A 22,892-nucleotide genomic window follows, 5' to 3' on the forward strand; every position below is an offset into this window, starting at 1 on the left:
CTTAAACTTGAAACTATAACTTTTCATCCAAGTCTCAAACCTTTAGCTTTACCTAGTAAGATCGCAGCTGTGCCTGAGAAGTACAACACACCCACTCCTGAAGCCTTTTGTCAACTGGATGTGTACCCAGCTTTCAGCAAACTTTGGACTCTGCAGTTGCATGATTTGCAGTGATTGTACATTCTTCAGCTCAGAGGTTTCTGGATAAGAACAGTGCTATTGGAAGTGTTTAGAACTATTGGCTGCCCTCTACCAAATGGCACCAATCTAGACAATATTCTTATAGGAACTCAGTTGCCAGCTTAACACAGCAAGCTTCCACAGGCAATATACTCAATGTCAACAGGCATTCTGTGTATCAACAAAATAAATAAAATATCTATTTCTGTTAACCAGCTTCCAAATATTGCAATTCTGCTATCCATTTTCAAACTCCCAACCCACCCCTGCTGTTTCCTTACTCCTCTTACCCCTACCACTGTGCAGAGACCAAAACTCTGCCCTGTCTAGTTTCTGACCCTGTTGCATTGAACATCCAACTCTGCTTTTAGAGTTTACGGACTGCTGCTCCACATCCGCTTTTAGACTTTATGGTGGTGTATTCAACAACTCCGCTGTGTGAGACACAACCCTTTGGAGTAAGTGAAAATGACCCATAACATTGAAATGGACAGGAAACAAACATGAGAATATCTGCAGATTCTGGAATTCCAAAGCAGCACACACAAAAAAGCTGGAGGAACTCAGCAGGCCAAGCAGCGTCTATGGAAAAGTGTAAACAGTCATCATTTTAGGCCGAGACCCTTCGTCAGGACTCATCAAGTGTCCGAAACATCAACTGTTTACGCTTTTCCACAGATGCTGAGCTCTCCAGCATTTTGTGTGTGTTACTTTGGTTAACTAACAATGTCATTCTTCCTCAGCCCAGAGATTTAAGGGACAAACAACAGGTCAGACACAACTGCAATCAGCTCACAATCTGAAGAAAGCCATGCAGGAGATTCAAGGGAAACCTCCTCACCCACAGTGGTTATTCTTGGAACCCATCACCACGGGAAAAGTGAAAGGTGAACAGCAAACATGAATTTCAGAGGACTGGCGTGGAACAGAAATACTGGCATGGAGCAGATCGACTGAGCTGCCTCCTTTATGTACACTGGGTGTGATGTAGTTTCACTAAGTCCCTGAGATAAAGTTTAAAATAGACTTGATTTATTTGTCACTGATCCTGAGTATGAAACTACAGTCCCATTAAAGGTGAACAGCAGCGGAAGAAACTCCTCCCAGTCCCAGTGAGCAGGGTGCAGAACTGGGCGTGATGAGCAGCAGCAATAATTGAAGAGTTCAAGACCAACAGTCACTCTTGAACTTGCCCCTCAACTCAGTAACTGTGATGGTCAAATATCCAACATGCAGCATATTTCAACTCTTTCCCCAGTGTCAACCCGATAGTGTGTCATAAGGTGGGAAAACGGGAGTGAATCCCTTCCCACATTCAGGGCCTCTCTCCAGTCCAAACCCACTGACGTTCCTTCAATTGAAATGACCAACGAAAACCCTTACCACAATGGTTTCTTCATAGTCTGAACACACTGGTATGCCAGTTCGGAATATAATTCAGTGAATCCCTTCCCACACACAGAACAGCGTGAACGTCTTTATGTCAGATGATCAACTGAATCCATTTTCACAGGCCGAGCAGTGAACATCCACTCCCCAGCGTGAACTTAATGTAGTTTCAGTTAAATTGACGCGAGTGAATTCCTTCCCACATTCTCAGTAGTTGAACGGTTTCTCCCCAATGTGAACACGCTGGTGTGCCAATAGGGAAGATGACTGAGTGAATCGCTTCCCACACTCAAAGCAGATGAATGGCCTCTCTCCAGTGTGAACTCGCTGATGTACCTTCAGTTGCGATGACTGAGTGAATGCTTTCCCACAGTCTGAGCAGATGAATGGCCTTTCCCCAGTGTGAACTCGCTGATGTGCCAGTAGGGAAGATGACTGTGTAAATCCCTTCCCACAGACTGAGCAGGTAAATGGTCTCTCCCCAGTGTGAACTCGCTGGTGTGCCTGTAGGTGAGATAACCGAGTGAATTCCTTCCCACAATCTGAGCAGCTGAATGGCCTCTCCCCAGTGTGAACTCGCTGATGCACCCTCAGTTGAGATGACTGAGTGAATCCCTTCCCACAGTCTAAGCAGGTGAATGGTTTCTCCCCAGTGTGAACTCGCTGATGTGCCAGTAAGTGAGATGACCGAGTGAATTCTTTCCCACATTCTGAGCAGGTGAATATCCTCTCCCCAGTGTGAACTCTCTGATGCAGCTTCAGTTGAGATGACTGAGTAAATCCCTTACCACAGTAACAGCAGGTGAACGGTGTCTCCCCACTGTGAACTGACTGGTGTGCTTGTAGATGAGATGATCGAGTGAATCCCTTCCCACAGTCTGAGCATGTGAATGGCCTCTCTCCAGTGTGAACGGACTGGTGTGTCAGTAGGTCAGATGATCGAGTGAATCCTTTCCCACAGTCTGAGCAGGTGAACGGCCTGTCACCAGTGTGAACTCTCTGGTGTGCCAGTAGGGAAGATGACTGAGTGAATCCCTTCCCACAGTCTGTGCAGGTGAATGGTCTCTCCCCAGTGTGAACCCGCTGATGTAGCTTCAGTTGAGATGACTGAGTGAATGCCTTCCCACAGTCTGTGCAGGTGAATGGTTTTTCCCCAGTGTGAACTCGCAGATGTGCTAGAAGGTGAGATGACCGAGTGAATCCCTTCCCACAGTCTGAGCAGATGAATGGTCTCTCCCCAGTGTGAACTCGCTGATGTACCTTCAGTTGCGATGACTGAGTGAATCCCTTTCCACAGTATGAGCAGCTGAATGGTGCCTCCCCAGTGTGAATTGACTGGTGTGCCAAAAGATCAGATGATCGTGTGAATCCCTTCCCACAATCTAAGCAAGTAAACGGCTTCTCCCCAGTGTGAATTGTCTGGTGTGCCTGCAGGTGAGATGATCGAGTGAATCCCTTCCCACAGTCTGAGCAGATGAATGGTCTCTCCCCAGTGTGAACTCGCTGATGTACCTTCAGCTGAGATGACTGAGTGAATCCCTTCCCACATTCTGAGCAACTGAACGGTGTCTCCCCAGTGTGCACTGACTGGTGTGCCAGTAGGTCAGACGATCGAGTGAATCCCTTCCCACACTCTAAGCAGAGGAATGGCCACTCCCCAGTGTGAACAGACTGGTGTGCCTGTAGGTGAGATAATCGAGTGAATCCCTTCCCACAGTCTGAGCAGGTGAACGGCTTCTCCCCAGTGTGAACTCGTTGATGTGTCTGAAGGTGGGATGACTGAGTGAATCCCTTTCCACAGTCTGAGCAGATAAATGGCATCTCCCCAGTGTGAACTGACTGATGCATCAATCGCTCAGATGACTAAGTGAATCCCTTCCAAGCTTCTGAACAGGTAAACTGCCTCTCCCCAGTGTGGTCTCACTTTGGGTCAACAGATCTGATGACCGAGTGAATCTCTTCCCACTCAGAACTGTTGAACAGTCTCTCCCTTGTCAAATGACTCGTATCTCTGCAGATCAGCTGAGTGAGTGAACCTCTTCCTACACACAGAGCAACTGAATGGCCTCCCGCTGTAAATTTTCTGATGTATCAGCAGCTTGGATGACAGAATGATTTGCTTTCCACAAACAGAACAGGTAAACCATCTCACTGTGATGTGAACTTGCTGATGTATCTTCAGGCTGGATGACTGAGCAGATCCTATCCCAGACAGAGCAGGTGAATGGCCTCTTCCCCCTTTGAGCTCACTGGTGTCTCTGTGGGTCAGTTGAGTAAGAGAATCCCTTATCACACTGACAGGAGAATGATATCTCCCTTCTATCAATTAACTGGCAAGTCACCAAGTCAGATGTCACAGTAAATCCGTCACACAGTCGATACAGTTGAAGAACCGATCTTCAGTGCTGGTGTGTTAGCACCTGGGTTCCAGTGGATTTCACTGAGTTACAACAAAAAAAACTTCATTTCAGACACAAAGCCTGTTTCCAGCTGTGGTCGAGATATTTCTTCAAGGGCCAACAGATAAATTGGTGTTACAAAGGAAATATTTGGTCACTCCTTAAATATCCAGACAGAGTCCTTAGAACTGATGTGCTGTTGTGTTTGAGATTCCTGTACACAGATTCTTTGTCATTTCTAACCTGTAAAAAGATTTACAAAAGACATCAATGGGTGAAGGACAGCATTTCAGATGAGATAACTTTATTCTCGATGGCCATGTCTGACATCACACTGTTACAACAAGGTTCAACCCAAGCTGGAGGAATCAGGCATCCAGTTCTCTAACTGACTTCCTGTCTGTATCAGAATGGAGCACTCCTGCCCGTCTTCAATCTGTAACATGACTCAGTTTGCCTCTCTCTACTTGTGTTATTTCCAGTTCTAGTCATGTCCCACAGCGCTACAAAGAGCACGATATTACACGGCTGATCCTGGAGACTTCCTAATTACTCTAACCCCACCCCACAAGTGATTGGTGGTGGTAAACTCATCGATGGTAATGCCAATGAATATGAAGGTGAAGAGGGCAGTATCTGGAGTGTGGCACTTTTGCGATGTGAAATCTATGGGTCACTTGTTACCCAAGTGAAACGTGTTTGATATCATTTTGTACCCAGACAGATGCTACAAAACAAAATCTCACGAATAGAAAGGCTCAGAGAAAGCGTTAAAACAAAAGTGATTTTCTCGAGAACTAAATGTGATGGAAGGATTTTGTTCTTTTATCCCCTGCAGCACTAATTAACATTTTCATTGACAGGAAGGTAGATTCTTTCTGAGATGTTTTTGTTCCGAGTTCCTAATGCTGGGATTTAGACAGATGGAGCTCGGCAGATGATTCGCCGCTATTCCCTCAGACTCTGAAACCGGAGACCCGTCCCGTCCCGTCCCGTCCCAGCCATGCGCATGCGTCGCTGAATGGCGGCAACACCTTTGCTCATCAGCAGAAAGGTCCCCAGGGCCCGGCTACTTGGGGCTGAGAGAGAGGGAAAGGACCAGGAATGTCCCGGGATGCGGGACCACGGTGTGTCCGGAGCTCGCAACAATTGCCCCTGAGTCGCGGTGCCGACGCCAGTGCTGAGGAAACCCCTCCCGGAACCTCACTCCTACCTGCTGCAATCCGTCTGGACGCCTGACGTACTGTGAGCGCATGCGCGAGTTTCGGACCTGTCTGACATTACGCATGCGCATTCGATCGCTGGGTCACGGTCGCCGAATTCTGCAGCGCAGTAGATGCTGGGGGAGCTCAGCAACTGGACTCTATTAAAAGTCAACATTTCAGGCTGTGTCCTTCTTCAGGCCTGAAAAGGAAGGGAGAAGACTCTCGAATAAAAAGGTAGTGGGGGATGGAAAGCAGGTTAGCTGGAAAGTGATAGGTGAAGTCAGGTGGGTGGGAAAAGTAAAGGGCTGGAGAGGAAGGAATGTGATGGGAGCGGAGGGTGGACCGTGGGGGAGAGGGAAGGAGGAGCACGGGGGGGGGGGGGGAGATGGTAGGCAGGTGAGAAGAAGAGATAAGAGGCCAAGAGGGGTTTGTAAACCACAACGTAACATTTACATAAGTTTCTGCGAAAAATATTCCAGTAGGTACAAAGACATTGTGATTTTAATATCTGTTTGTCATAGAACATAAAAATATACAACACAGGAATAGGCTATTCGGTCCAAGATATTGTGTTAAAAAGCAAATTTAAAAAAACAGTAATCCCTCCTACTGTATCCTTCCATCCTCTTTATATCCATGTGTGTATCCAAAAGTCTCTTAAAAGCCTATAATGTATCTGCCTTTACCGCCATACCAGGTGGTGCATTTCAGGCATCCACCATTCTCTGAGTAAAAAACTTATCCCTCACATTCCCCTTGAACCTACCCCCTCTCACCTTCAATGCATCCCCTCCAGTATTAGATATTTTAACCCTGGGAAACAGATACTCTCTGTGCACTCTATCTATGCCTATCATAATCACATAAACCTCTATCAGATCTCCCCTCAGCCTCCCGCACTCCAGAGAAAACAACCCAGGTGTACCCAGCCTCTCGTGATAACACATGCCCTCTAAACCAGACAGCATCTTAGTAAACCTGTTCTGCACCCTCTCCAAAGAGTCAACATTCTTCCTATAGTGAGGCAACCAGAACTGTACACAATATTCCAAATGTGGCCTAACCAGAGTTTTATCAAGTTGCAACATAATCTCCTGACTTGAACTCATTACCTCGACTAATAAAAACAAGCATTCGATAAGCTTTCTTAACCACCCTTTCAAGGAACTATGAACTGAGATCCCAAGTTCTCTCTGCTCAGCAACTCTATTAATGCCCTGCCATCTCTTTGTCAGTATTCTGCACTATCCACAACTTCACAAATCTTGGTGTCATCTGCAAATTTACTAACCCACCCATCTACATTTTCATCCAGGTCATTTCTATACATCACAAACAGCAGAGGTCCCAGCACAGATCCCTGCAGAACAGCACTAATTACAGACCTCCAGCTTGAATAAATCCCTTCAACCATTACCCTCTGTCTTCTAAGTGCAAGCCAGTTCTGAATCCAAACAGCCAATTTGCCACTTACCCTATGCATCTTAACCATCTGGATTAGCCTCCCATGAGGAAATTTGTCAAACACCTTACTAAAATCCATGTAGACAACATCCACTGTCCTACCCTCATCAATCTCTCTCATCACCTTTTCAAGTGGTAAGGCACAACCTGTCATATACAAAGCCATGCTGGCTCTCCTATTTAGGCCATGGGTTTCCAAATGCTTGCATATCCTATCCATAAGACCATAACACATAGGAGCAGAATTAGGCCATTTGGCCCATCGAGTCTGCTCTGCCATTCAATCATGGCTGATCCTTTTTTTTCTCAACCCCATTTCCTGGCCTTCTCCCCATAACCTTTGATGCCATGTCCAATCAAGAACCTACCAATCTCTGCCTTAAATACACCCAACGACCTGGCCACCACAGCTGCACGTGGCAACAAATTCCACAAATTCACCACCCTCTAGCTGAAGAAATTTCTCCACATCTCTGTTTTGAATGGACACCCATCTATCCTGAGGCTGTGCCCTCTTGTGTCCTCGACTCTCCCACCATAGGCAACATCCTTTCCACATTTACTCCGTCCAGGCCTTTCAACATTCGAAAGGTTTCAATGAGATCCCCCCTCATTGTTCTAAATTCCAGCGAGTACAGAGGGGGGACCACGTGAGCAAGCAATGGAGTAAGGCATGTTTGGCTGGGCTCCTGCCTAACCTTTATTTTATATTTAGAATAGTGCTTTCTTTCAAATCTTATCAAAGTAAGTAAATAAGTCGTCTAAGTACGTATAGCGAGAGTTACTTTATTCTCTGACATGCAGTAATGTCATGTAAGCTTCGAAAATATAAGAACACTGGGCCCACTAACACCAAGACGACCGACTCCCCGGCGCAGAGTTTAAGTGCTGCCCGTGATTGCTCAAATACTCTACCCTGCATGAACTCAGGCAAAATGGACAAGGAAGACCTAAAAATTCAGCTCCTCTCAGAGCTAAAAACGGACATCTCTGCGGTGATAAGAGCAGAGCTGAAAAACGCCCTCACCAAAGATTTCAACTACAGAACCTGAAAAATGAGTTGCAGGTAGTAAGAACCAAGTTAGCAAACAATGTGGCACGGACCCAAGTTGAGATTGACCAAGTAAAGGCTAATGTTACAGACATGGAAGACGGCATATCATCGTGGTCAGATGAAATGGTATCGCTTCAAACCATCGGAAACACCCTGAAGTCAGAGCTGAAGGACTTAAATGATAAATGTGAAGACATGGAGGGAAGAATGCGGAGGTACAATATCCGTATTTTGGGGGTTGCTTAGGGGCCTGGGTCAAGTTCCACAGAGTCCATTTCTAAATTACTGTCAGGGGTGCTTAAATTGGACAAAGACGTTCTTATTGACCACTCGCAACAGAGTCTCACGTCAAAAAAAAAACAGCGGTAAACCGCGTGCAATTGTAGTTAAACTACATTATTATCAGGACTGTGTCGATGTTTACATCGAGGCCGAAACCAGGCTCCACTTAACTACAATGGGAAACCCATCGCTATTTTTCCAGACTACACCACAGGGGTCACCAAAGCTCCTGATGAAGGGTTACGGCCCGAAACGTCGTCACTATCTCCTCCCATAGATGCTGTCTGGCCTGCTGAGTTCTGCCAGCATTTTGTGTTTTTATCACCAAAGCTCGAGCTGCATTCACGGATGTCAGAAAACTGCTGTGTGACCAGCCAGATATCTGATATGGTATACTGTTCCCTGCTCGACTCCGCATTACACACAACGGGATGGTAAAAGAATTTCTGGATCCAGAGAAAGCTATGATCATGGACCAGTAATGCATTTTTCATATGTGGGACTCCAATGGGCTGTTCATAAACAGTTGCAGAATCAATAGTTCCCTGCAGTGCCAAGAAAAAGTATTATGATTATCCTAGTCTTTTGTCGTGGAAATATGTTTTCTCTGTGGTCACTATCTTTGAGATGTTGAAGCTTTTTTTCGGGGGGGGGGGGGTACTTTTCACGATTAGGTTTAATTTTGAATCCTTCAATATGTATCTATTTTTGACTGATCTGGCTGGTTCTATTTAGAACATAGAATAGGACAGCAAATTACAGGCCCTTAGGCCCATAATGTTGTGCCAACCCTCAAACCCTGCCTCCCATATAACCCCCCACCTTAAATTCCTCCGTATACCTGTCTAGTAGTCTCTTAAACTTCACTAGTGTATCTGCCTCCACCACTGACTCAGGCAGTGCATTCCACACACCAACCACTCTCTCAGTGAAAAACCTTCCTCTAATATCCCCCTTGAACTTCCCCTTACCTTAAAGCCATTTCCTCTTGTACTGAGCAGTGGTGCCCTGGGGAAGAGGCGCTGGCTGTCCACTCTGTCTATTCCTCTTAATATCTTATGCACCTCTATCATGTCTCCTCCCATCCTCCTCCTCTCCAAAGAGTAAAGCCCTAGCTCCCTTAATCTCTGATCATGATCCATACTCTCTAAACCAGGCAGCATCCTGGTAAATCTCAGAAATTCTGGTAAATTTGTTCTTGTTTATTGAGGGGTGAGTGGTTCTTTTTGTAACTAGTATAAAATGGTTGGTTGTATTATAACATATGTTCAACTGTTTTTCTTTGTTAATAAAAATACTTAGATCAAAAAAAAATTCCAGTGAGTACAGATCCAGAGCCATCAAAAGTTGCTCGTATGATAACCTGTCCATTTCTGGAATCATCCCTAAGAATTTTCTCCAGCAATATCCCTACATCTGATGAAAGACTCTGGTTCCCAGGATTTTCCCCTGTTCCCTTCTTAAATAGAGCTTCTTCACCATTCCTCTGGGACCTCGCTTGTGGCTAGAGAGGACACAAACATACAGGTCAAGGGTCCAGCAATCTCATCTATTGCCTCCTTTGATAACCTGGAGTAAATCCCATTAGGCCCTGAGGACTTATCCATCTTAAGTAGGATACTTAAAGTTTTATCAGTTATATAAAGAGTGATATCGGACTGCTGGAAAATAATGCTGGTGAAGTAGTAACGGAAGAGAAAGAAATTGCAGATGAACTTAATGGGTACTTAGCATCGGTCTTCACTGTGGAAAGCACTAGTAGTGTGCCAGAGGTCAGTGAGTGTCAAGGAGTAGGAGTGAGCACCATTGCTATTACAAAGGGAAAAGTGCAAGGCAAACTCAAAGATCTTTCTTTTGTAATTTTTTTTTTATTCAAGTTCATCATCAAACAAACATTTCCATAAGATGTATTTCAGTATTGTACATATATAATCACATATGTCACAAAACTCGACATAGTATTTATCTGAGGTATACACTTATAGAAAAGAGTGGAAAGAAAAAACAAGCAAAAGGAAAAAACTATGTACAAGTAGGGAGTACTTGTACTTTTTTACAACATATTTATTGATTTGTGAGAATAAAATCAGGCCTATCAGGCATTATGTAGTTAAACCATTTTTCCCAGTATGAATCAAATTGTTCCAGCTTATGATTAACAGATGCTGTTATCTTCTCCATTTTGTAAATGTCCATTGTAACGTCCATCCATACATTTAAAGTTGGGCTCTCCTGTGATAACCATGTCCTAGCAAGAGTCTTTTTACCAGCCACCAGCAGTGTATTCATTAAATATTTATCTCTTTTCAACCATTCTTGAGGTATATACCCAAAATATATGGTCTTACTCTTTAAGGGTATTTCACATTTAAAAATTTAAAGATGTCTTGTAGGGCATTGTGTATCCCCCTCCAATAGTCTTTGTTAACAGGGCAGTCCCAAAAAATATGATAATGATTTGCATTTTGATTTCCACAATTTCTCCAGCATTACTACCATAATGGGATTTCTGAGAGGGTGTAATAAAATATCTTATCAAGTTTTTCCATCCGAACTCCCTCCATTTCTGTGAACTGGTACACTTCCATTGATACCTCCATATTATTGTCCATTCTTCCTCAGATATAATTATCCCTCCTTCCTTCTCCCATTTTGTTTTAATGTATGAAGTCGAATGTGTTTTAAGATTTGACAACCCCTTATATATGCTTGAAAGGATTCTACTACCGTTATCTGAATTATATGCTTTTCTAAATAGCTCTATCAAGCATGTCTTGCTTTGGTTACATTTTTAAGTGTCCTATTAACATATTATCGCATCTGTAAATACCGATAAAAATCTTTTTTTTCTAATAAGTTTCTCTTTAAGCATTTCAAAACTGAACAGTGTTCCTTCTTTCATTATGTTGCAAAGAACTGTTATTCCTTTCGCTCTCCAGTCCTTAAATCCAGCATCCAGTTTATTCAGTGTAAAATCTGAGCCATATGCACACCATTTAAGAATTGCAATATCTCCCTCTAGATTATATTTTACAGTAGTTTTCCATATTTTAAGAGTCAGTTTCACCCATGGGTTATCAATAGTATTTATGTACCTTTGCAGGTTGTTATCAGCTAAAATTGCTTCTATGAGGATGGGAAGTACCCGCTCCTCAATGTTTTTCCATTGAGCATCATATGATGGGTTGCACCAACATATCACAGCTCTCAACTGTGCTGCAAAATCATAATCTCTAAGAGAAGGTAGGCCCTATCCCCCTTTTCCTTTGCTAATTGCAAAGTTTTGAGACAAACTCTAGGCCTTTTACCTTGCCAAATATACCTTGATAACATCTTGTTCCATTCATTGAATTGGTTTTGATTACTCTCTATTGGTAGAGTCTGAAAGAGATATAACAGTTTGGGCTGTATATTCATTTTAATAGACTCAATCCTTGAACTGAGACTAAAAAAAAGGAATCAGGTTCCATCTTGCCATATCTTCCTTAATTTCTTTTATATGAAGGCTGATAATTGCATCTGATAATTTTGCCAAATCTGTTTGCCATGCCCAGGAATATCTACTTTCAATTTCTCTTGGTGGGCTATAGTTATATGAAAGTAATTGGGTTTTATCTATGTTGATCTTGTATCCTGATAATTGACCATATTGTTGAAAGGATTGCATCATTTTAGGTTGCCCTAGATAGATCAAAATGTCATCTGCTTAACAAGCCAATTTATGCTCTGTCCCTTTAATAGTAATTCCCCTGATATCTTCATTTTGTCTGATGTATTGAGCTAATGGTTCCAGATATAATGCGAAGAGTAGCGGTGACCATGCACAACCCTGTCTCGTGCCCCTTTCTAAGGTAAGACTATTTGATAAATATCCATTGATTTTAATCCTAGCAGTAGGATTGTCATATGAGTCTGTATAGTTTTAATAATTGTGTCTTGGAAACCAAATTTATGTAAAACTCTAAAGAAAATTCCAATTAACCGAATCAAATGGCTTTTCAGCGTCCACGCTTATCACCATTGCTTTGATTTTTTTTTGTATATGATCCATAATGTGAAGTGTCCTTCGTATATTTTCTCATGTTTGGCGTTGTCGTATAAAACCTGTCTGATCGTTACGTATCAGTATGGGTAGAAACTCTTCTAATCGTTTGGCCATGATGGAGGTAATTAATCTATAATCTACTTCAAGAACGGATATTGGTCTAAATGACCCACATTCCATTTTATCCTTGCCTTCTTTCGGTACAGCTGAGATTATCGCTTCCTTCCAACTGGGTGGCATTTGTGCCTTTTTTAGAGCCCATTTCAGTGTGGGGAGTAAAACAGGAATTAACTCATTTTTAAATTCTTTGTACCACTCTGCCGTATACCCATCTGATCCTGGTGACTTGCTTAATTTAAGCCTACTAATTGCAGCTTTTAATTCAACTTAAGTTATGTCAGCAGTCATCGTTCTATTTTGTTCTTTGCTTAAAGTGGGTAAATCTAGAGAATTCAGGAGGGTGTCAATTTGGGTTATGCTTCCCCCTGGAACTTTGTAATATAGAGTTTTGTAAAACACTTCAAACGCTTCTTGAATTTCACTTAGCTTATTTTTTATCATTTTTGTTCTTGGATCCCTAATTCTATGAATTGTATTTTCTGCTTTTTTTTTCAGTTTTCACGCCAGTATATTCATAGACTTAGATCCACTTTCATAATGTCTCTGTTTCAGAAACATTAAATTTTTCTTGATTTCTTGCATAGCCAAACTATTAATTTCATTCCTAATTTTTAAAATTTCCTCTAATGTATCCTGCGCCAAATTCAAATTGTGTTTTTTCTCTAGTTCGTTCAGCCTATTTTGTAATTCCTCTAATGTTTTATTCCTTATTTTTTCTTATATGAAGATATTGCTATTATTCTCCCTCTTAAGACAGCCTTCAGAGTATCCCATAAAATGGGAGGTGAAACCTGTCGATTATCTTTGAATTCTAAGTAGAGACCAATTTCTTTTTTAATTTGTTCTTTAAAGTACGGATCATTGAGTAGACTTGAATTTAGTTTCCATATAGTATTTCTTTGGTTGTAAGTCAAAATCAACAGATAAATATATAGGTGCATGGTCACTTACATCTATTGTCCCAATTCCACAGGTGTTTATTTTGTCTTTGTCTTTTCCAAATGTTGTGAAATAGTCTATTCTTGTATATACAGAATGGGGAGCAGAATAATGAGTGTTATCCCTTCTGTCGGGGAAAAGGTCCCTCCATATATCAATTAAACCAACATCCTCAAAAAGTGTATTAACCTTCTTACGTAAGGATTTTGTTTCATAGGTTTTTCTATTGAAAGAGTAATTGTAATTGTAAATTTAAATTTAATTTGTAAATTGGTTGTAATTCTAAATTTAAGTCTCCCCCACATATCAGGAGACCTTCTGTTTCTGCTACCATAATATCAGTAATTTTCTGAAAGAAACCAATATCACTTCCCGGGGGTGCATATATATTCAATAGAGTAACTGAATTTCCATCTATATTTCCCCTTACCAGAATATATCTGCCCTCCTTATCTCCCATTTCAAATACTTTTTCAAAATTTAGCTTACTTGAGATAAGAATAGCAACTCCTCTCCTATGTCCTGGTTTATATGAGGTGAAAAATAAATTAGTGACGCCCATTCTCTTTAGTTTTTTATGCTCATTATCACTTAAGTGAGTTTCCTGTAAATATACTACATGGGCTTGTTCTTTTTTCATTTTGGATAAAATTCTCTTATATTTGATTGGATTTAATAGCCCATTGACATTAAAAGAAATGAATTTTACTTTGTCCTTAGCCATCTGTATTTATCAATGTATCATTGAAATTAGCAGAATAAAACTTAATCGAACTACTCCCTGAACAAATAAGAACCAAGAAACGCAAATAATAACAAAAAAGGCAACGAAGGTGTGATTCCAAGGCTGAGGGCTCTAGTAGATGACCCTGGGTTGAGCTAGAGGAAATGTCTAGCTGTAGGGGATAACCCCTCCTACCTGTGAGTTGAGGGCCCCCATTGCAGTATCCATAAAAGTCAGTGAACAAATCCATTACACAGAAAAGATTTCCCTGTGCATCTCTCTCTCTCTCTCTCTCTCTCTCTCTCTCTCTCTCTCTCTCTCTCTCTCTCTCTCTCTCTCTCTCTCTCTCTCTCTCTCTCTCTCTCTCTCTCTCTCTCCCCCTCTCTCCCTCTCTCCCTCTCTCCCTCTCTCCCTCTCCCTCTCCCTCTCCCTCTTCCCCCCCCCCTCATCTCTTCTCTTCCCCCCCCCATATACACACACATACATATATTCTCATTTTGGTGGGGAAAAAGGAGTAAGTGAGTGAATGAAGAAGAGTAACTGAGTAATATAAAATCCACATTATAATAAGTATTTCTCGAGATAGGTATATCACCGTCTATTTTTGCTTCCGTTTAGCTTCTCAACATGTTTAAAGTTAGCCAAACCTTATGGCTCTTCTGAAGGGGGTGGAGGCTGTCTTTGGAAAACTCCCAGTCTCCTCCTAATATACTTCTCTCGCCCTCCTCCTATCTCCTGCCTTCTCGATTCTCGCACTATTTCCCAAGCAGAGCAGGATAATTCCTCTGCCAGGCTTTCCTGCTTTGATCACGCTGACAGGCAACCCTCTGGCCTTCATGTCTATAGTCGCCTCTTCCGCTGTCTGATGCAGTTGGATCCCATCTTGATAAAACACTCGAAGTTTAGCAGGGTATGGAGTTTGAAATCTAATCCTTTCTTGCTTTAGTATTTGCTTTACTTCAGAGTATTCTTTACGTTTCTGCAGGACCGCGGGGGGTAATCTTGATCGAAATATATTAATTTACCGTCTAAAAACACACTCTTCATACCCCAGGCCCTTTGTAGAATCTCCGCCTTGGTACTGTATTGAAGGAATTTAATTACTATTGAGCGTGGCTTATCTTCTGTCTCGGGTAGGCTGCGGAACGATCGCATGATGCGCCCTCTCAATTTCCAGCTTCATAGTCGAGGGAAGCTCCAGCAAGTCCCGCAGCAACCTTTGTACAAACTCTGTCATAGACAAACCCTCCGCTCCTTCAAGAATGTTGTATATCCTGATATTTTTCCACCGTAATCTTGCCTCCAGGTCAAGCAGTTTACTTTCTTGTTGATTTAGTATTTTTATCATCTTACTTAGCATCTGTTCCACATTTTGCACACGATCTTCCACCTTCTCAATTCGAGTCTCTGCCACCACTATTTTTTGATTGACGTTGGCGAGCTCTAACTTAATATCATGTAGCTGCTGTTTTATATCTTTTTGGAACTCCTGTATCTCTTTCAAAAGTTTGATCATATTTGCCGCTTCGCCTGAACAAGGCCCATCGTCAGCCTTGCTAGCATGCGGTCGGGTAGGAGAGCCACTCGCTGCACCCATCTCATCCACAGGCTCCAGTGTCGCTTTTTTTATTTCCATTCTTGCCCCTCTTATCAGTTCAAATACTTTCGAAAAATCCTATATTTGATGGGTTAACGGGACAAAATATGTGTTTTTCTGGAGGAGCTATTGATTTAAGCTGCCATTCTTGATGATGATGTCACTGGAACCCACCAAACCCAAAGATCTTAAGGTGGAAAAGTCACTTGGACCAGATTAACTACATCCCAGAGTCCTGAGAGAGGTTGCTGAAGAGATCATGGATGCATTGGTTTCAAAGGTACATTTAATGTATGAGAAATGTTAGAGAAATTAAGTCATGATCTTTCAAGAGTCACTTGATCCTGGCATGGTCCTGTACCTGGAAGATTGGAAATATCGCTCTACTCTTTAAGAAAGGAGGAAGGCAAAGAAAATAAATTATACACCAGTTAACTTGACCTCAGTGGTTGGGAAAGTGCTGGAATCTATTATTAAGGATGAGGTTTTGGGGTACTTGGAGACAAATGATAAGATAAGTCAAAGTCAACATAGTTCCTGTAAAGGGAGATCTTGCCTGACAAATCTGTAGAGTTCTTCAAGGAAGTAACAAACAGGGTGGACAAAGGAGAGGCAGTGGATGCCATTTACTTGGATTTTCAGGACTTTGACAGGCTGCCACACATGAGGCTGCTTAACATGATAAAATCCTGTGACATTACAGGAAAGATACTGGCATGGGTAGAGGAATGGCTGACAGACAGGAGGCAGTGAATGGGAATAAAGGGAGTCATTTATGGTTGGCTGCCAGTTACTGTTGGTGTTCCTGAGGGGTCAGTGTTAGGACCGCTACTTTTCACATTGTGATTGCAGCAGGACTTAAGACAAATTGGAAGAAAGGGCAAAAAAATGGCAGATGGAATAGTGTTGGGAAATGTACGATATGCATTTTGTTAAAAGGAACAATAGTGTGGACTATTATCTAAATTGGCATAAGGTTCAAACAACTGAGGTGCAGGAGTCCTTGTCCAAGAGTTCCAGAAGAATAATTTACAGGTTGAGTCTGTGGCGAAGAAGGCAAATGCAATGTTGACATTTATTTCAAGGGGAATAGAATATAAAAGCAAGGAGATAATGCTGAGCCTTTATAAGACACCAGTCAGGCCACACTTGGAGTATTGTCAACAGCTCTGGGTCCCATTTCTCAGGAAGGATGTGTTGTCATTGGAGAGAGTCCAGAGGAGGTTCACGAAAATTATTCTGGAAATGAAGGGGTTAATATTTGAGGAGCATTTAGTATCTTTTGGCCTGGTCTCACTGGAATTTAGAAGAATGCAGGGGGATCTCATTAAAACCTACTGAATGTTGAAAGGACTAGATAGGGTGGATATGGAGAGGGTATTTCTTCTAGTGGTGGTATCCAGAACTCGAGGGAACAGCCTGAGAATTGAGGGGTGACCCTCTAGAATAAAAGTAAGAGGAATTTTTCGAACCAGAGAGTAGTGAATCTGTGGAATTTGCTCTGTCACAGACTGCAGTAGAGGCCAAGTCTATGGGTGCATTTAAGGCAGAAGTTTATAGTTTCCTGATTGGTCAAGTCATCAAAGGATATGGCAAAAAGGGTTAAGTGGGATCTGGGATCAGCCAAGATGGAATGGCGGAGAAGACTCGATGGGCTGAATGGGCTAATTCTGCTCCTATGTATTATGGTCTAATACTCCTTAGGAAGCCCTACACTTCCTCCTCCTTGACGTCTAAACACCCTAACATTTTACACACTTAGCAGTGATCTTCCTGGTCTTCCACATCCTTTTCATCTGTAAATACTGAAACAAAGTACTCATTCAGTACCTCACTCACATTCTCCACATCCAAGCAAATGTTTCCCATTTTATCGTAGAGTGGTCTCACCCTCTCCCTCGTTCTCCTTTCACTCTTGATGTATGAATTCAACAATTTCCATACAGTGCCTAGGAATTCACCTTAATCCTACTTGCCAGGACTTTTCATGGCTCCTCTAGGCTTTCCTAATTCCTTTCTTTAGTTCTTCCCTGGCTTCTTTATACTCCTCATGTTGCCTTGTTTGATCCTAACTTCCAAAGCTTGACATACTTTGCCTTTTTCTTCTTAATGAATTTTCATTACCTCTCTGGACATCCAAGTTTCTCTAATCTTTTCATCCCCATCCTTCCTTCTAATAGAACATACCTTTCCAGTACTCTGTGCAAATGATCTTTAAACACCCTCCACATGTCTGCTGTGGACTTGTCAGAGAAAGGTGTTCCTAATGAATTCTTAATTCCTGTATAATATCCTCATAATTTGTCCTACTCCAAAACTCGCCCAGAAGGACAGTACCTATCCCTATCTATAGCTATCCTGAAAGTTAAGGAGTTGTGGTCACTAACTGTTCACCCATGGATAAGTGCAGTGATTTACTTTGTAAGTACAAATTTGAAGGCAGTAGACAGAGTTAATGGCAGGATGTTTAGCAGTGAGAAGGAACAGAGGGATATTAAGGTCCACTATCATAGACCCCTTAGTTTCCACTGAAGTTGATTGAGTGGTTAAGGAGCTGTAAACCCACATGGGTTTTGACCAAAGAAAGACTTTTGTGCAAAGGTGTTTATTAGGTGTGTCAAAAATCAAACTTACAAAAGTTAATGAAAATAGTGTCAAGAAAACTGCCAATAGTTACAAAAGTATATCTACCAGAAATAGCACCATACTACAGTATTTCCAGTGTGAACTCCTGGCCGCTTGATCTCTCTCTTTATCTATCTATCTCTCCCTCTCCCACTGAGAGCTACCCACACCAGGATGTACCATCTTTAATTACCCACAAGACTACACACAAATTAGAATATGATGCACCCCACAAAATAAACAAAAGTATCTACATTAAATACAGTATACAGACACATATACACATTTACACATCCACATTGCTAAGGAAATAGAATATTCCATTTGATCATGGAGGGAAAGAAACCATAAAGGCAATCCATTATGAAAGTATACCGGAGGGAAGACATTGAGGTGCACACACTCAGTGCAACGACAGCAGTGACAAAGCAATGTTTGCACGTGTGTAAATACCCATGTGTAAGCAATGTACTTACTGAGTGATTTCCATCACACATTCCTTCATAGCCAGCAACTGAGTTCAAGAGCTGCGAGGTAATGTTGCAGTTCTATAAAGCCCTGCTTCGGCCACACTTGAAACACTTTGTTCAGTTCTGAGACCCTGATTATAGGAAGAATTTGGTAACATTAGCAGGGGTGCAGGGGAGGTTTACCAGGATATTGCCTAGATTATACAGTATGTATTATGGGGATAGGTAGTGTGAGTTAGGGCTTTTCTCTTTGGAGTGAAGGAGGATGAGAGCTGACATGATGGAGATGGACAAGATAATGAGACAATCGAGAGGATAGCCAAAGATATTTCCCAGGGCAGAAATGGTTATATGATGGGCTATATTTTTAAGGTGTTTGGAGGGTGCAAGGTTCTTTGCTCAGAGTAGTGGGTGTGTAGAATTCTCGGCTACTGGTGGAGGCCAAGGCAGATACTTTAAGGACATTTAAGAGACTCTTGGATAGGCAGATGCTTGATAGAAAAATGGAGGTGATGTAGGAGATTCCCACATTTGGATTGATCTTGGAGATTCCACAGTCGGTACAACATCATGGCCAAAGGGCCCATACTGTGCTGTTAAAATGTTAAATATGTTCTATTAAATCAGATCTGACTAGTGTTATTAAGTCTGCCATGTTTCAATGTGATTTTCAGTTCAGTGAGTTGTTTTACTATATCAAAATCCAGAACCTTTTTCAGTATTTTGTCCAACTTTGTGAACATTTGCACAAAGGATTCCCACGTCACTCTCTGGGAGTGGGAGCCTTTCCCCATCACCAGACTGAGGTAGAATGGGGAGCCCTCTGTTGGGTCCCTTCTCTGATTCTGTGATTTCCAGTAAGCAATGAACTTGCTGAGTGGCAGACTGAGCAAAATAGAATGAGAAGACAATATCTGCTCAGCAATGGGACGTCCCAATTGCTTTGAGCACAGAACAATCGCTGGACAGCCTCTTCACCCACTCTGTAAATCTCTGGGTTCAGTTGTTAGCAGCAAACCACTAACTGTGGAAATTACAAATCAGAGCACTGCAGCACAGAAACATACCCTTCACCTCATCTAGTCTCCTCCCCCTTTTCTTTCTTCCATCGCCTTCTGTCTTCTCCTATCAGATACCCCATTCTCCAGCCTTGTATCTCGTTCACCAATCAACTTCCCAGCTCTTTACTTCAACCCTCACCTTTCCCAGTTTCACATAACACCTAGTATCTCTCACCGTCTCCCCCCACCGCCGCACTTTCACACTCTAACTGCTCATCCGTTTTTCCAGTCCTGATGAAGTTATTTCGGCCCAAAACATTGACTGTACTCTTTTCCTAGATGCTGACTGGCCTGCTGAGTTCCTCCAGCATTTTTTGTGTGTTGCAGTCAGCTCATTGTCTTCTTCAGTCTGCAGAAAGTCATGTAGGAAATTCACGGGAAACCTCTTCACCCACTGAGTGGGGACTGTTTGGAACCCATCACCACAGGGAGAGTGAGAGGTGAACAGTAGGGAAGGTTTTAAAAGGACCGTCATTGAACAGAAATACTGGCAGGTACCTCCTGGACACAGCTGATTCCCTTATGTACACTGGGTGTGTTGTAGGTTCACTGAGTATCTGAGACAAAGTTTAAAATAAAACTGATTTATTTGACACAAATCCGGAATATTAAACTCCAGTCCCATTAAATGTAAACATCAACAGGATAAACTCCTCCCAGTCCCAGTACCAGGGTGCAGAACTGGATGTGACGAGCAGCAGCAATAATTAGAATTTGACACCAACAGTCACTTGTGAACTTGCCTCTGGATTCAGTAACTGTGATGGTTAAATACCCAGCATGCAGCTTATTTAAACTTTTCCCCAGTGTGAACACCGTAGTGCTTCCGAAGGTTGGATGAATGATTGAATCCCTTCCCACAGTCTGAGCAGGTGAATGGCCTCTCCACAGAGTGAACTTAATAGTGCGCCACAAGGTTGCTTGACTGAGAAAATCTCTTCCCACATTCAGAGCAGGTGAACGGCCTCTCTCCAGTGTGAACTCGCTGATGTACCTTCAGTTGAGATGACTGGGTGAAACCCTTCCCACAATCTGAGCAGGTGAACGGTTTCTCCCCAGCGTGAACTCGCTGGTGAGCCAGTAGGTTAGATAACTGAGTGAATCCTTTCCTACAGTCTGAGCAGGTGTACAACTTCTCCCCAGTGTGAACTTGCTGGTGTGCCAGTCGGTCAGATGATCGAGTGAATCCCTTCCCACAGTCTGGGCAGCTAAATGGCCTCTTCCCAGTGTGAGTTTGCTGACGTACCTTCAGCTGAGATGACTGAGTGAATCCCTTCCCAGAGTCTGAGCAGGTGATCAGCATCTCTGCAGTGTGAACTGACTAGTGTGCCAATTGGTCAGATGAGTGGGTGAATCTCATCCCACAGTCTGAGTGGGTGAATGGTCTCTTCCCTAGTGTAAACCAATTTAGTAATCTGTAGGTGGCATGACTGCATGAATCCCACAGTCTGAACCAACAAAAAGCCTTTCCACAGTGAGAACTCACAGATGTGTGAGCAGATCAGATTACCAAGTGAGTCTCTTACCCCACAACGAACAATTGAACAGTCTCTGTCCCCTGTGAACTCACTGGTGTGTCTGCAGATTGGCTGAGTGAGTGAATCCCTTTCAACAGACAGAGTAAGTGAATGGCCTCTCACTGCTGTGAAATTTCTGTCGTATCATCAGCTTGAATGACAGAATCAATCGCTTCCCACAGACAGAACAGATCAACAAATGCTAGTGTGTTCTCAGCACCCTGGTTCCAGTAGATTTCACTCAGATACATCTTCATCTCCTAGGATCAACAACAGATATATCGATGTTACAAAGGAAGTATCTGGTCACTCCTTAAATACCTGACAGAGACATTGGAACTGACCTGTTGTTGTCTTTGAGATTCCTGTACACAGATTCTTAGTCATTTCTAACCTGTAAAAAGATTTACAAAAGACATCAGTGGATGAACTACAGCATTTCAGATGGGATAAGTTTAGTCTCGATGATGATGTCTGACATCACACCGTTTCAACAAGCTTCAACCCAAGTTGGACGAACAATCTTCTAACTGCACACGGATTAGTGATCCAGACGGACTATTCAGTTCTCTGTTTTTCTGCTTGTAACAGAATGGACCATTCCTGCCCATCTTCATTCTGTGATGTGGCTCAGTTTGTCTCTCTCCATTAGTATTATTTCAAGATCTGGTCAAGTCCCACAGCGCTACAAAGAGCACATGATATTACAAGGCTGATTCTGGAGAGTTTCTAATTACTCTGACCCTACACCCATCCCTTGAGATGACTGACAGTGGTGAACTCATCAATGACAATGAATATGAAAAGGAGGGCAGTTATATTTCTATTTAGATTGTGGCGCTTTTGTGATGTGTAAGTTTTGTGTCACTTGTTATCCAGAATAAATGTATTAATATCATTTTGTGCCCAGAAAGAAAAGGACAAAACATGTTCTCATTTGGAGAAAGGTCCAAAGAAAGAGGTAAAACAAGGGTAATTTTCTCAACTAAATGTGATGGAAGGATCTTTCCCCATGGAGCACTAACTGACATTTTCATTGACTGAAAGGTGGATTCTTCATCCAAGATTATCTTGGAAGTATATTACCAGGGAAAGCACAACTGTCACCCATGGCTGCCTCATACCCAATGGAGTACCTGGTAAGGCTCTGAAAACCTGTGCCAACTAACTGGTGGAGTATTCAAAGGCATGTTCAATCTCTCATTGCTACAGTTGGAGGTTCCTGTCTGCTTCAAAAGGGCAATAATTATACCAGCACCCAAGAAGAGCTGAGTGAGCTGCCTTAATGACTATCAACCAGGGTGATTAAGACCATAAGACAAAGGAGCAGAAGTCGGCCATTTGGCCCATCAAGTCTGCTCCACCATTTCATCATGAGTTAATCCAATCTCTCCTTTAGTTCCATTCCCCCGCCTTCTCACCATAACCTTTGATGCCCTGACTACTCAGATACCTATCAATCTCTGCCTTAATACACCCAATGACTTGGCCTCCACTGCCGCCCGTGGCAACAAATTCCATAGATTCACCACCCTCTGGCTAAAAATTTTTTTTCGTATCTCTGTTCTGAATGGGCGCTCTGCTGTCCTCAAGTCATGTCCTCTCGTACTAGACTCCCCCACCATGAGAAACAACTTTGCCACATCCACTCTGTCCATGCCTTTCGACATTCAAAATGTTTCTATGAGGACCCCCTCATTCTTCTAAACTCCATGGAGTACAGTCCAAAAGTGGTCAAACATTCCTCATATGTTAACCCTCTCATTCCTGGAATCATTCTAGTGAATCTTCTCTGAACCCTCTCCAATGTCAGCACATCCT

General features: G+C 42.5%; 1 protein-coding gene across 2 annotated transcripts; it reads right to left on the reverse strand.

Annotated features, from left to right (window-relative positions):
- Positions 1–1,195: 1,195 nt before the first annotated feature.
- Positions 1,196–20,956, reverse strand: LOC140719264 (uncharacterized). Of its 2 annotated transcripts, none has more exons than XM_073033769.1 (2): positions 20,468–20,956; positions 1,196–3,423 (listed from the first exon to the last, which is right to left on the reverse strand). In XM_073033769.1, the coding sequence occupies exons 1-2, from the start codon at positions 20,855–20,857 to the stop codon at positions 1,777–1,779; spliced, it is 2,037 nt and encodes a 678-aa protein (XP_072889870.1). In that variant the 5' UTR covers positions 20,858–20,956; the 3' UTR covers positions 1,196–1,776. The 2 variants fall into 2 exon arrangements, with proteins under 2 accessions (XP_072889870.1, XP_072889869.1); XM_073033768.1 differs by lacking the exon at positions 20,468–20,956 and adding an exon at positions 5,182–5,206 and having other exon boundaries at positions 1,196–4,211.
- Between the last annotated feature and the right edge of the window lie 1,936 nt (positions 20,957–22,892).

This window comes from Hemitrygon akajei, chromosome 31 (assembly GCF_048418815.1).
Source record: "Hemitrygon akajei chromosome 31, sHemAka1.3, whole genome shotgun sequence".
Classification (NCBI taxonomy): Eukaryota; Metazoa; Chordata; class Chondrichthyes; order Myliobatiformes; family Dasyatidae; genus Hemitrygon; species Hemitrygon akajei.